The sequence below is a fragment of the Mytilus edulis genome, chromosome 14 (genome assembly GCF_963676685.1).
Source record: "Mytilus edulis chromosome 14, xbMytEdul2.2, whole genome shotgun sequence".
Lineage (NCBI taxonomy): Eukaryota > Metazoa > Mollusca > Bivalvia > Mytilida > Mytilidae > Mytilus > Mytilus edulis.
This window is the reverse complement of record NC_092357.1, coordinates 22,067,591-22,083,482: the sequence shown is the minus strand read 5'-3', so window position 1 is coordinate 22,083,482 and position 15,892 is coordinate 22,067,591. Positions and strand designations below refer to the sequence as shown.

Sequence of the window (15,892 nt, the reverse complement as noted above, 5' to 3'; positions counted from 1 at the left end):
CACCGTTTTCATCCGTCAACATTACTCTTGGATTTAAAAGGTATGTAATACAAATAATGTCATACACTCGTGAAGTAAATAATGCATCACATGATCAATGTCGTTTTATTTTTAATATAAAATCAGACCCCACCCAACCCATTTTATCTGTCAGTTACATAGTCCTGTCGAAATCCCTCATTCATTTTCACAACAGTTTTTTTTGCACCATCTTGCATGTACAATGTATAATCATGAACATTGGATAAACGTAGACTCGCATTCATAGCTAAGAGAACATTTTAGTAGGGTGCCCAATCAACAAATTTGATCGATTTGCCTTAACGGAATAACACACGGCTATATTTTATATCATTGGAAATAGGAGAACAAACCTCATCGAAATATTGTTGTCGTCGTTGTCTGCCGTGGTCACGTTTTTTTTAAAATCAGGGTCAAAAGTCAATGCAAAAATTTCAGAAAAAATCAAAGTCACATTAAGATAGCTTGTTTCTCCTACATATATGCATTTGGAGCAAAATAAAAACAACTAATTGATAGAAAAATATCTTTTGTATCCACATTTCGAACTTATTTTATATTTTTATCGCCAAAAATGACTTTAGATATACTTTTTTGTATATAGGGTGCAAATTTAAAATTTTCAAACAGCTGTTAAATTACAGTGACCTTGACCTATTTCAAATTCTAAATTTGAAATTTTTGTATTCAATTCATTACAAGTATGATCTAAAGATGTTTTTTAGATCTTAACTTTAATAATTTGTCGAAAACAAAATGTGTTTTTCACGATAGTAAGGTTTTCGTCAATTTCTAGGTAAATATCAAATTTCTGTTATTGGGTGTTTGAAAGAGTATATATAAATGATTTGTTTCGAAATTTGTGTAACATTAACGTCAAACTTGGTTGATTATAAAGCTCTGTGTATAGTTTTGCTTTACGGAAGTAAGAATTATTGCAAACGGAGAAGAGGGGGAGGGGGGGTTAAAGTTATGAAAACAAAACGTCTATTAGAAACAGGTAAAACACCCCATCCTACATATACAGATGACTAAATGAGCAACAATTGGCTATACTGTTTACAAGTATTCCAAAAAAATTATAAGGGAGAGAGTTATGTACAGCACCGATGTATTTAACAAATAATTGCAAACAAAAAAGGCGTCAGGAGCCAAAGGGACATTTAAAAATTATAAATTGAAGACAAGCTGACAACAGCATCGCAAAAACACTGAAAAAAAGAACAAATGCAAATAGAAAATTATGATCGAAGCTAGTATTACCTACTAAGTTCCATGGTCTCCTATAGTTTAAGCCCACCAATCACGCGAAAGTCAGAGACCATATGGCAGGTTTAGTTTTTTGTTGTTGTTATTTCATTTTTACATATCTTTCACCACTAGATATATTATTACTATTTTTCCCACGATTTCAAAATTGAGTAGATGTTTTATTTATTGTTAAAGAAAAGATTATGGACTGCTTAATTTACATTCGATAACTAATAATGATTCATAAGGTATAAACAGAAAAATGAAATCTTATACATCTTCGTTGTCATAAATGTTTCTAACTGCAAACGGACGAGTATTTACATTTTGACAAATGCCATTTGCCTAACATGAGCATAAATCTGTACAAGAAAGATTTTGTTCGAAGCAAATACAAACTAAATCTTGCAGAAATTCATATGATATCTAACCTTCGAGATAGAAAGGAACAAGTCATTCATCTTTTCCCATCCGAACTGAAGAGGAGAATGTAGGATAGTTTTGCTATATTGGAAGACATCAAGTTTATGTCTGGAGTGAAGCTCTTATTACATATTGTTTAAAAGTGGATTCACAAGGAGGAAGTTTGACAAGGGAGAACTTTAAAATTGTAAAATTGAGAAATGAAATGGGGAATGTACCAAAGAGACAACAACCCGACCATAGAACAGACAATTTTAGCAAATTTTACGTTCAATTTGTTTAGTTCACAATGATCTATTTTGAGTTTTGACTTGAGATCATTCAACGTAACAACAACAACATCTCCAGCTCTATCTATAGGTTCATCGATGTCATCATTAGAAAGGTTTGACAAATTGGAAAAATCATCTGGGTTGTACTTCAAGACTAAAAAAACAGTGCGTTATCGATCCTAAACAGGGGTGACGTTGTATCGCATTATTTTAAAACATATGCGGCTGGTAGAATGTTAGAATGATCAGAACATCTGTTTCTTGTGACTTTATTATTATCCTACCCTTGATGCATTTCACACTGAACTCTTTGTCTACATGAATAGCATGTTAAAAATCATGCAGTTATCTACTTCATCGTGCATACAAAATAATTCTTAAAATATTAATATCCCTTCTGAGCAGATTTAGGGTCCTTGGAAGTGCTAGCTAGATAAATGACTTCCGCATCATCATAGTTACTGTTGATCTACTATGATATGATAAATGTAATTTTTAAGCTAAATGATAAGTATCATCTGAACAAATAACACAGAAAGTAATAATTTTATTCTTTGTGTTGAAGATGGCATGTACGATGAAGTATTTTGGGGTACCCTTAGAAACCACAAAATTTTGAAAAACGTGACCACGGTATCTTACGACGACATTCATGATTGAAAAATATAACGATTTTCCAATAGTTTGCATATAAATATAGCCGTGTGTTATCCGTTAACTTAAACTCGTTAACTAGACGTCTTTTTTTAAACTGGGCACCCTACTATCTGTACTATGAGCTTTAACCTTTAACACATCTTTCAAATAAAGTAAATATCAATGTTATTGGTACCTGCTCGATTATGGAATGTTTGTTTTTATAAAAATTTTCCTTGTTATAGATAACACCCCATGGAGATCCTCTTGTATTTGGTATATAAGTTTTACTTTGTTTATCTTACTCCAAAAGTTTGTTTTATATTCAAATCGATATCAATGCATCTATGATTTATATCTACCACAAATCATACCCAGTGTTATTGTGATAGATTAAATTTGAAATGTCAAGATTAACGATTTCAAGTGTTTTCAAAACTTTGTTTTTATTGGGGAGCAGTTGATCGACAGGTAAGCATGATAACTATATATATTTGTTTTCCAATTGAAAACATCATGAGGACAATTGGAAGACAAAAAGAAAGACAATATATAGACTTTTATAGTTACATAACATTCTGCTAATCTGTAGCTTGTAGTCAAATGAAAGATAGTATTAGACAAGTTAGCCATATAAGTAAACTAATTATACCACCACAATTAAATTTTTTTTTTGCGCCAGGCGCGCGTTTTGTTTACAAACAAAATCACCCGTGACGCTCGAATAAAAAATAAATAAACAGTTTTTATCAACCATGAGGATTAATTATTGGTCATCATTATTACTTCAAGCAGTAGAAGCTAAACCATACAAATGGCAAATACATCACAAAAATTAAAAATAACTCTGTCAAATGATGAAATCTCAACGGAATGGTGTGGATTGTACACACTCCGTGGTGAAATGTTGGGAGGGCAGTAATATTTTCCTGGTGACAAGCATTCTACGAAAAAATAACGGTTATTTTAATGTGGTGTTCCTATATGTGAACATTTATTTATTTATATGTATTAAATTATAATCTTGGTACCTTTGATAACTATTAGTTTTGTTTAGTTTTGTAAGATCTACTGACAGATGTGAAATCATGATTATCATTTACACCCAATAGTAAACAACACGTACATGTTTTCAATGACTGTGCACGATAAAGCAGTATTTAGTAACCTTTTAATGTAGGAAAATGTCATTTTATCATTTCTACCTTGGACGGCCTTGGAAATTATATTTGGGTTATTTACCGTTTAAATATCAAGGTATTCATGACAAGATAAGAACATTTTTCACTTAAATAAAATATATTTACTATATATTGTTGTGTTTATAGTACCTATTCACATTAAAATATAACCCTTTAAAGAATTGCATGGGTTGAGAATGAACACTATATCGATTGTAACGTCTCAAGAATTGTATGGGTTGAGAATGAACTCTGTATCGATTGTTACATCTTAGGATAAGTGTAACCTATCATTCTTTACGACCAGAAGCAATAATGTTTTAAAATAATCTTTGTTTAAATCTTTTATTCCCCTTGAGGCCAAGGAGCAGTAGACTGACTCTGTCACAGATTTCGGTATACGTTTGAATCAAGAACATATAGTTTTTAAGGAATAATCTATGGAGTAAAAATTGGAAATTCATCGAATTCAAAAAACGTTCGTCGTTTTTATGTGCTTTCTATACAAATGGTCACCTATTTGAGAAAAATAGCGATAAATGCATTATATTTTTCGATTTTCGGATACAGTCTAACGACCCAAAGGTAACTGCTAATTTTTTAAAAATCCTGTGACATGACCCTTTTACTGTAACTTGACATTAATTGATTCTGATATAAGTGTTCACGTGCGTCTTTGATTTTTTTTTTATTTACTGTATTCATCTCTTATGATCATTTGTTGGGGAAAAAGCTGTTGAAACTTTATAAAATAGTAATTCAAAGTGCCCAGAACTTCGCAACAAATTTTTGCGATCAGATCTAAAGTGTTGCTGTCTCGTTGAAGAATTTCCGTTTCCTGGTTTATAAGATGGAGCTAACAATACACTGCCTGATTTGAAAGGGCACTAGCTGTCAAATTCATATTCATCGATTCTAATCAAATTCTCATATTTGATTTACAACAATGTAAAACATTTATCCAAACAATTAAAAGTCTAAATATAACAATAAACAAGGCACAGGCATGAACATACATAGCTTCGTTTTGTGTGCATTTGAGTCTAGACGCCATCTAATTATTTATCGAATTGACCTATAGAGTCATCCGATGACCATATAAGCGATGTAAACCTAAATATAAATATAAATAGATTAAGCAAACACGTGCTGTTGAATTATTTAAGGTCTGTTAAATGTCATATTTCAGATAAAAAATAAATGTTTATCATCGTTTTTACCTGTATAAGAATGTTTATTTGTGGGTCAAATCAGTCTATCAAATGGTTTACTTTTGTTTCACTTTCAATGTTGACATTCCCTTCCTTCAAATAACTTTACACATACAATTCACGTGTTATCCATTTCAAGCTAAGGGGTTAAATTAAAGTTCACATGAATACGAATTCAATGAGATCGAATTATTCACTAGTAAGATAATAATTCATAATCAATGTTTTTTTTTGCTTATTTTCACAAAATTGAACCTTGGCTACTAAAAGGAATTGTTATTTCACAATTTGTTATGTATTACTCATTGAGCCAAACAAAATAATATATTAGGTTTTTCATATATCTCGTAGCTAGTGCCCCTTTAAATCAGAACAATATCATTTAATGATTTTATTTAAGAATGTGACGAATTTAATATGCATACCAAATTACCAAATAACCAAATTACCATTTTTTACTGTAAAAACTGAAAGCAACACGGTTTCTTTATAATTTCAAAATTTATAAACGAACAGTTTTAGAAGGGATTATTAAATCAATGTATAACTCATGTCAGAACCGAATCACTGACTACAGAGCTGCAGATACCATCAGAGACTGATAGTCAACCAAGAGAGTTATCGACTGCGTGCTTAAGTAATGAAAACAACACGTTATTAAATACAGGCGTCTTAAACGCTTGTCTAGATTTACAATCAGTTTCGACGATTAAAGCTGAATATTTGAAAACATGGATGCTTAAAAGGGGCATCAGCTACAAGAGAGAGAAAAATGAAATACGAATTTTGTTGGTTCATTCATTTATGAAAGGGAAATAGTGATAAAGTCAATCGCTTTTAGCCTCCAGTTTTGTTCAGTTATTATCAAAATAAGCAAAGTAACATCTTTAATGATTTAATCATTTGCAAGGGAATAATTCAACCTCATCTAATCCGTATTCATGTGAACTATAGTTAAATTCCTTAGCAACATATAGGTTACGCATGTACAATGTGCATTCAGATTTTGAAAGGTTAAGGATGTCGACGTTGAAAGTGAAACAAGGACATACCATTTGGTTGACTGATTCAATCTACAAAAACGTATTCTTATAAATGGAAAAACCTATCATTAACATATGATTTACGCCTATAACATGAAATCAAGCAGACAAAGATAAATTCAATTGTAAGAGTTCGCTATCTATGTTTATGTTTATAAATGCCCGTTGGCATTCTTCAGTGTTCACTTTACTTTGTATTTTGTCCTTTACTCATATAGATGTGTGTCACATTTATGTTTGCTATGTGGAAATCTTAGTAAAAAATGCACGCAATGAGTTTTTTTTTTTATTGCAGATACACAATGAGAAACAAACACATACTACATGCAATTATTTGTTTAAATTCATTGATAACAATATACGGGAATACACAGCACCATCCATGCAGCTTTCTTCCAAGATGTAGATGCCGGTTAGAACAGCACACAAACTTTGTTGAGGTCGACTGCTCACATATACAACTGAAAGTGATTCCATCCGTTCCAAGTTATGTTATAAAGTTGATCATGAAACATAACCTTATTGCTGTAATACCAAATGGTATCTTTTCTAACAATACAATCCTTACAGAATTAGACTTGTCTGATAACAGGATTCATACACTAACAGAAATGTCGTTCAATGGTCTTCAGAATTTACTAAAATTAAGCTTGCAAAACAATGATCTGTCAAAAGGAAACATTTCGTTCGGTGCTAATACGTTTTCACATTTAAAGAATTTGAAGTATTTAAACTTAAAAAATAATTTCGTCAAACACTACCAACCAGATCTTTCAAAACTAGTATCACTAGAAAGTCTACAAATTGACTTTTTGTCAAATGGAATTTCTTTCATGAGCGAACAATATAGAAAACTGAAGAATCTTGCAATGCTCGATCTTTCAGGGTTATCTGGAAAATGTTCACTGCCAATTTTAAAAAGCGAATTCTTCAAATTTATTTCACAGGTTCGAAATTTAGATATATCAACCTGTAATATTCAACAAATTTATAGAGGAGCATTAAGTGTTTTGAAAAATTTAACGTATCTGGACGTATCAAATAATACGTGCATTAAATTCGAAGGATTGGAAAACATTACAAGTGATTTACAATTCTCAAACATAAACATTCTTAAGGTTAGCTATCTTCACAAAATGTCAGATCTGACTACAGTCCTAAAAACGTCTCATATCAAGGGTTTACATAACACCTTCCTTCAAAATGTGTATGTCGACGGTAATCGTATACAAACTATAGAGAAAAACGCATTGACTTATCTTCCAAAATCACTTAAGTTTTTATCAGTTAGACAAAATCCTTTTAAGTTTGGATACTATTTAGAAGATGTACTTCATCTTTCAAATTTAGAAACTGCAAACATTTCAGACCTTTATCGTCATAAAACAAACTTTTATCCCGAAAAATGTTTTTTTGAATCAATATGCACATGCAACGAAGACTCTGTCAATGAACCTAGTTGTATGGACCAAAGTCGAATCTCATCAGGGTATGTCAAAGACAAGATAAGGAAAGGGGATATTCCAGATATATTTAGTCTAATTGAAATACCGATTCCAACAAATTTGAAACATATAAATTACAGCTCTGGCAGTCTTGTAATGGATTTACCTAAGTTAATGTTTTCAAGAAATAAATTAGAAACCGTTGATATAAGTAATAACATACTACATTCATTAATTGGTCCTATCTTCAATGTAACGAGTCTAAAAACATTAAACGTGGCTAACAATTTCTGCAGCAATATTTCAAATTTCTTCTTTAGCACTGATTTTAAAAACTTAGAGCGTTTAAACTTTCAAAATAATTTACTTGGATATGTACTTCCTGACGATATCGATGGTAAAATATTTCATAATTTGAAATCGCTTACTGATCTCATGCTATCTAAAAATAGAATTCCAAACCTACCGAGGAAAATATTAAAATCACAAAGAAATCTGCAAAAACTTGATTTAAGTGATAATATTCTTACAGATATAACTTTTCGTGTATCACACATGATGCATTTACAGGAATTAGATTTGAGTGGAAACAGAATAACAATTATCAGTGCCCCTATTACATCCCAATTGAATTCTTTAGCTAGAAAACATAACTTTTCTGTGGATTTGAATGACAACTTGTTAGAATGTAATTGTATATCGATTAAGTTTATAGAATGGATGACAACCACAAATGTCCGTCTCAAGAATATAAAAAAGTACAAGTGCATGCTATGGAATCGAACAATCGTTACACTTCACAATCCCAAGGAAACTTACAATTTATTGAAGAAACATTGCACATCATATGAACAATTAGAAATAGCCTTAGTTTCTGGAATTTTACTATTCATTGCAATCATTGTTGGAGCAGTCGTTTACAGATTCCGGTGGAAACTGCGTTACCTATATTACATTGTAAAAGTGAAGTATAGCAGCTTACATTCGGAAACTGAGGAAGAATATTCTTACATGTATGGAGCATTTGTATCTTATGCTGATGAAGATCGAATATTTGTTCACAAGACTCTTCTGCAAAAACTGGAAGTTGAAAACGGAATTCAATTATGCTTACACATGAGAAATTTCCTGCCCGGAAATGACATTGCTACTAATATCGCATCTGCAATTCATAACAGTCGCAAAACTCTAGTGATAATGTCTCATAACTTTTTAAAATCATACTGGTGCATGTTCGAATATAATATGGCCCGAATGGAAAACGTATACGAACGACGAGACGAAAACGTTGTTTTCTTAATGTTTTATGAACAAATGTCTCCTAGAGACCTTCCACTGAATGTGCTTGAAATGATTCAATCTAAGTCTTATATAGAGTATCCGAATGATGAATATGGGGATACAGTTTTTTGGGACCAGTTAGTTAATGCCTTAAAATAAAATGTAGTAAACAGAATATATTGATTTATCTGATCATCTTTAGATAATAGATAAAAGAGATACCAAGGGACAGTCAAAACTTATTCTTTTAAGAGAAAATGACAACGACATAGAAATCAGTAGTTCTGACGTGACAAGACCTATGTGTAACTCGTTTAGGTCTTAGGTAGTTCTGTGTTAAATCAAAGTATCGATCAAAATAAAATACATCTAACATTACAATTCTAATTATAGTGAATATAGTTCAAATAGATAATTGATAAAGTTTTTTTGTTTGTTTTGTCTTTTTTACACCATGTGAAATTTGTTTTAGCTAGTATAATAAGTATAAGTCAACCTCGGTAATAGAGTGATCAGTGTATCCTTGGAAAGATTACAGCTACAGCTAAGCCTGGATGATGTGTATTACGATCTAAATCATTGCTGAGCTGTATACTCCCGGTAAAAATATGCACTATATGTTTCGTTTTTTATATTCAAGATCATGTTCTAAATTTATATTCAATTATTACATCACCAGAAATTAAACTGGCAATACATCTCTGATGTAAACGGGATATAAATTATAACAATTAATTTGGATAACTGTTTGATATGATAACAAAAACGTTATAACTTATGATAGCGATTTTTTGTTTACTTTAAAAATGCCGTCCCAACAACTGAAATCCCTAACAACAGGACCAATATTGAAAACGTTTGCGTATTGCTTTTGCTTTTGCCAAAGATTTTGAGGTTGAAGTACTTTTGAATTCAAAACATGATTTATACGGACTTCATCCCCTATCATCGAGTACATAATACTCAGTGATCAACCTATCAAAATACTGGATTTGATATTTTGAGTACAAATTTAGTACTCTGAATACAGTTTTACGGCCGAAAGGTCAGGTGTGTTTATCATAAGCCTATTATCTTTGATGAGTTTGTACAGGTAAACACGGTATATAGTATTGAAAATAATAAAATTAACGGTACCAATGTTCTTGCACCAGATGCGCATTTCGACAATACATGTCTCTTCAGTGATGCTCGTGGCCAATATATTTGAAATCCAAAGCTTATATAAAAGATGAAGAGCTATAATCCAAAAGGTCCAAAAAGTATAGCCAAATCCGTGAAAGGAATCAGAGGCATGAGGGAGATACGTTCCTTAACTTATAATAATTTCTATCATTTTGTAACAGCAAATTTTAATAACACAATAAATCCGTATTTTCATGCCAGTAACTAAGTTTGATCTTCTAATGAGACAGCTATAAACAGGCAAAACATTTTATAAAATACCATATCTAAAGTTACAAGAGTGTAAGAAAAGGGCAAAATGTCCTTTGTCGCTTAGCAAATAAGGAATAACAATTGTAGGTACATAATAGAGTTGCATCTACAGCAGAAACACAGTCTTAACCATATGGGGATTCCTAAAAATTCTGAAGAACTTCTAGACAATTTTAAATCTCGGTCTTTTTCTGAAATTAGTTATTTCAAAACTTTTGATTTTTCAACCCTGTATACCCCATTCTCCATGTGAAATTGAAAAATCGCCTGAAAGAAATAATCCACAATGCCTTTCAACATAAAAAGGGTAGCATACGCTATACATTTATTACTTTGGGATTTCATAAGGCATATTTCGTTGATAGTGACAAACAAAAAGGTAAAACATGCTATACAGAAGAACAAGTGGTCAGTATGCTGGAGTTTCTTATCGACAACATATTTGTTGAGTTTGGAGGTAGACTTTTCCAACAAATTGTGGGCATTTTTATGGGAACAAACTGTGTACCTCTTCTTGTCGACCTCTTCTTATTTTCATATGATTCGGAGTTCCTTCAGACACTTGTAAAAAAACAAGAGGATCAGAGAAGCCAGATTATTTAATTTCACGTTCAGATATATTGATGATGTTCTTTCCATAAACAATCCGAACTTTTCTGATTGGGTTCCATGAATATATCCCCCCAGAACTAGAAATTAAAGAAACAACAGGCACGGCTTCCTCCGCCTCATTTTTATACTTATATCTCGAATTTGACTTACACAGTCATTTCAGTACCAGAATGTATGACAAACGAGACGATTTTAATTTTGAAATTATAAATTTCCCCTATCTTAGTAGCAATATACCAACTTCACCTGCATATGGGATATATATTTCCCAACTTATCCGATATTCAAGAGCTTGCATCTCCTACTCAGACTTTTTAAAATGTCATCAGTGTATATGGAGAACCTTGATGAACCAGGGGTATTTCAAAGAACATCTCTTCCTTTTTCTAAAAAAAAAATCATCGGAAGGTACCAAGACCTTGTTGGTAAATATTGCGTAACAACTTCGCAAATAATACATGATGGTCTTGATTTATAGATTCTGCGTATTGATGATTTTTAATCATCTTTACAACATGTTTTATTGTTCTCTCATTTGTCTTTGTTCTATTATTAATATTACTTTTACTGTTGGACTGTTTTATGTGATATCTATTTAACGTGGCTCGGTACTTAAACATCCCGTCAATGTGTTTGATTTACCTTTCATTTTTTGCTGGTGTGTTTTGTATATGCGACCTTTTGTATTTCTTCGGTTCTTATGATTTGACTCTATACTTTTAAAGATCCCATCAGTATCTATTTTATGTCATTATGATATATTTCTATTATGAATTACCAAATACGTTGAACCACAAACGTCAAAATTATTCAATCGCGTAGTGGAATGAACTATTTGTGGATTCTTATAACTTCTATATAATTTTTGGACTATTTTAAATCTCGGTCTATTTCTGAAATTAATTCTTACATACTTTTGATTTGTTAACCCTATATACTAAGATTGCCTATGTGAAATTTTAAAATTGTTTGTATATACATTGAACGACAAATACATGTGACGTATACAATTTTTTGACGTCAGACACACGAATCAATAAATTTGTTTGTACTAGATAGATGTTTTTTGTGTTTTGTTAAATTGTTCCCTTTAAAATTGTTACAAGATGATGACTGCTGTACCAATATTTTGACTATTTTATTTAGTATGTCTGTTTAGTTCACGCATCATTGTAAATATAACGGAATTTGATGAGACTGTTATCAAAATGAGAGGGTTAGCGCTATAAATCCAGGTTTAATCCACCATTTTCTACATTTGAAAATGCCTGTATCAAGTAAGGAATATGACAGTTCTTGTCCATTCTTTTTTTTTATATGTTTTTTTATTTGATTTTGCCATGTGATTATAAAATTTCCGATTAGATTTTCCTCCAAGTTCAGTATTTTGAGACTTTAGTTTTTACATACTAAATCTATTTTGAGCTTTAGTATATGCAACTTTCTTGTAGTAGGACCCGTCATAACCAAGCGTTGGAACGGAGTGCTGACTACTGTAGTTTTATTTCCCTATATCTTTTTATAAGACTATTTGGTGCTAGGGTACCCTTACTCACTAGTGTGTATATATCATATCTAATTAATTGTTCAACATCTAGATGCAAATATTGCTGTACGACAACAAATTAACAATAAAATTGCCAACCAATTACCACAGTGTAGATACTAGTATTCTGTACGCTATCCGGAAGTCGCGATTTTCGAAGCGATGATTTCCAACTGGCTAAACAGGACGGTTTTGCCTATGGTAACTTTTCTCATCAGTTGTTTACTCCTATATCTACGAAGTGCTTTGAACATCTTGAAGGTATATAGCATCATAGATATGAGTAACTGTAACAAAAACATGCATAAGAATATAAAATATAGGTGTGCATCACACCAACTTCGTAGAAAAAAGTGAAATCGATGAACAATTTTGCTCTCGTAGTACAAAGCAAATAATCTTTTATTGCAAATATTTGCATCAGTTTACAGTTAAATATATACTGTTTCAATATTCTTTTCGTATTTAAGTTGAATATTCGTACTTTCCATAAAAAATATGTTTTCCTTGAGGATCCAAAAATAAATTACTGTACGATCAGTCTAGAACTGACTGTATTCTAGAAGCGATTTCAGATTTTTTGACTGTATGACCAGTCGTGATTTTGAAGAAAAAACAACAGCAATTTGAAGGTATATACGTGTATATTTGATGTTATGAACTATCCAGGGAACTATAACGTGTAATTACTTTCATCAGACAATACAAATATATTTCTGATGAGTTTTTTAGACGGAAAAATAATTGTATTTTTGTTCCATCAGTCTTATTTAAAATTAAATGCCTATAAAGTAATACATGATTCGCTTGTTGACTTTGTAATAGTGTATCGTTACAGTTATCTGTTTAGCTATTACATGTTTAAAGATTATTTACACCGTCCGCCGTTGACCAATTGATGATAACATAAATTAAGCTTGTCTTTTAAAATAACATAAAATGGATAAAGACAGCTTAGCTTAGGGGGATAATTCATGTGATATAATTTTGGTAAGTTTACAGAAATAGAAGGTCCATAATGCATTAATCGAGTAAAAATGGAGCAATTTCAGAAAACTTTAATGATTGGTTTAGGAGGTGTTGGAAATACCTGATGGGTGCCCCCATATAATGTAATGTTCAAGTCCGTATCTTATATAAAGTAACCCAATAAAAGATTTTTACTAAAATTCGAAATAGACGGTACACAATACAGTCATTATCATTAATGATAAGGAATCCGAATAAGATTAATAAATAGTTTGATCAGTGACGGATTAAAAAAAAGGGGACCCGGCAGTTTGAAACCCTTTTTTTAACTATCAATTCATTTGTATGGGAACATATATTTGGAATCCCCTTTTCTCCTGGATTGGACCCCTCTCCATTTAAAAATGGCCGGAAACCCCAATATATATTAAGTGGTTTATGAGGAGATGCGCTTACAAAACCGGCGAAACATATTGTACCGGTCCAACGGACGAACGGGAAGACGAACTTCTTTATCACTATAACCCCCCCGCTTGTCAAAGTGGTGTACAATTGAGTGTCAAAGAGACAGTTTTCTCGTTTGAATTGTTTTACATTGTCTTATCGGGGCCTTTTATAGCTCACTATGCGGTATGGGCTTTGCTCAAGGTTGAAGGCCGTACGGTGACCTTTAGTTGTTAATGTCTGTCATTTTGGTCTTTTGTGGATAGTTGTCTCAATGGCAATCATACCACATCTTCTTTTTTTATATAGCTCTACATCTTAAACAAAGTGAAGGAACTGTGATCAATTATACTGAGGCTATAGTACGGCCTCGAATGTGTGTAAATACATGCATTTTTATACAACAACTAAATCTGTGTGTTTGTACAATTTTAAGTATAACGGAGGACATTTCTGAAACTTATATACTAGTATACATCAAACCTTCCTCTTATTTTAGCAACATTTAAACATCCTTATACTTAATGTAGTAAGTCGAGTACACCCTATCAAGCTAAAACATGTTTCATAAGTTTTCAGGATGTAAATGTATTGAAATATATTTGTGTTATTTAGAAAAATGCCACCTTCTAATGTATCGTAAATAACTTTGAAATCACCACTAGAATACAGTGACATAAAGACTGATCATACAGTTTTAAAATAAACAAGCGAGACTGATCGTACAGTGAGAAATTCAAACAAGTGTAATTTTCTTATTTCTGGCTTCAAAGATCTGGTTGAAACTTTTACCACCACTTCAAGTTGAAATATACTTCATTGAGTTAATTAAGTCTGATTTTTACGTTAATTTATACACTAAGAGGGTAAAAAGATTGTTTTTAAGTTCGCCGACTGATTTTTCTTGGTGATGCACTTGAAAATCTCTTGATTATGGCAAAGACACGAATATTGAATGTGCGGAATTTAATTTTAAACCATTTGAGAATATCGATGTCGGCTGAATTAATCATTAAGCAATGTACAGATGATCAACTTACCGTTTAATTCAGTATACCCATCAAATTTAAAATGTGATCCAAAAAGTTCTCCCTTCGAAAATCGCGACTTCCGGATAGCGTACAGAATAGTATCTACACTGTGATTACACTATAAAACAATATGTAGGTCTAGCTAAGGGGGTTGACTTCAATAACGGCTTTCGAATTTGGAGGGCCTTTACAAAAGAAGATATATTGGATATGTACAGAAATTCGGATATGCAACAGACAAAATACGGGCTACCAAAATAGTTGCTGCAAAGTTTCGTGGTGTTATTAAAGAGATCACGACACTATCCACACAAGACATCAAATTTAACATCCCTTTTCTAACCGTACGGGGCTGCAAATTCTTACAGCCAAAATTAACCTAAGGCAAGGATAAACTAGCAGTCTGTAAAAGACTTAGGAATAAACATACTTTAAAACCTCAGGCAAATGAAGATATGTGCACGAATGTTTAGTTGAAGGTTTTCGAAAACCTGAATTCGAAAATTTCATATTTTTTAAAAAAGAAATATAGATGATTATTATTTCAGTAGGATTGACGCCTTACTTTCTGTAGACTGTTGGAACTTCAAATGTTTTAGCTGAGTTAGGCTCTTATAATTATTTTTGTTTAGTCTTTAACATTGAAGAAGCTCATACCGTATTCAAACTTGAGACCCGGTCACAACAGATCTTACGATTTTTTGTGGTGGAAAATCTAGAAAAAATATTTCGAGTGGTCACATCAGATACGACATGTTCACAATGGTTCCACGATGGGTATAAGACAGAAAAAAAATTGATATTGTAATTGGTTTGTCGCAAGTCGGTCATGTGGCAATCGTGCGACAGTCGGGCGATAATAGTACGACAATCGTGAGTTGTTTGTGACATTTTTTCAGGTTTTTATGTCATGGGATGCGCGTGTTACTGTCGTGTCACTGTCTTGCGCCTGTCGTGCCACTCTGATGCGACTCTCAGAAAAAGCTTTTGAAACATGCCAGGATCCGTCTGCATGAATCCAACGAAATAACCGGTGGAATATCGGTCCAACTTTTGCATCAGTGTACTATACTGCCCAAACATCAGGCG

The 15,892-nt window shown here is 32.1% G+C and overlaps 1 protein-coding gene across 1 annotated transcript; it reads left to right on the top strand.

Moving 5' to 3' along the window:
- Positions 1–2,934: 2,934 nt before the first annotated feature.
- On the top strand, positions 2,935–9,201 carry LOC139502983 (toll-like receptor 4). The gene is made up of 2 exons (XM_071292654.1): positions 2,935–3,074; positions 6,334–9,201. The coding sequence occupies exon 2, from the start codon at positions 6,341–6,343 to the stop codon at positions 8,921–8,923; it is 2,583 nt and encodes an 860-aa protein (XP_071148755.1). The 5' UTR covers positions 2,935–3,074; positions 6,334–6,340; the 3' UTR covers positions 8,924–9,201.
- Positions 9,202–15,892: the final 6,691 nt, after the last annotated feature.

What these genes read in the sequence shown, in the direction of transcription:
- LOC139502983 (XM_071292654.1), top strand. Translation starts at nt 6,341, where the DNA reads ATGAGAAACAAACACATACTACATGCAATTATTTGTTTAAATTCATTG.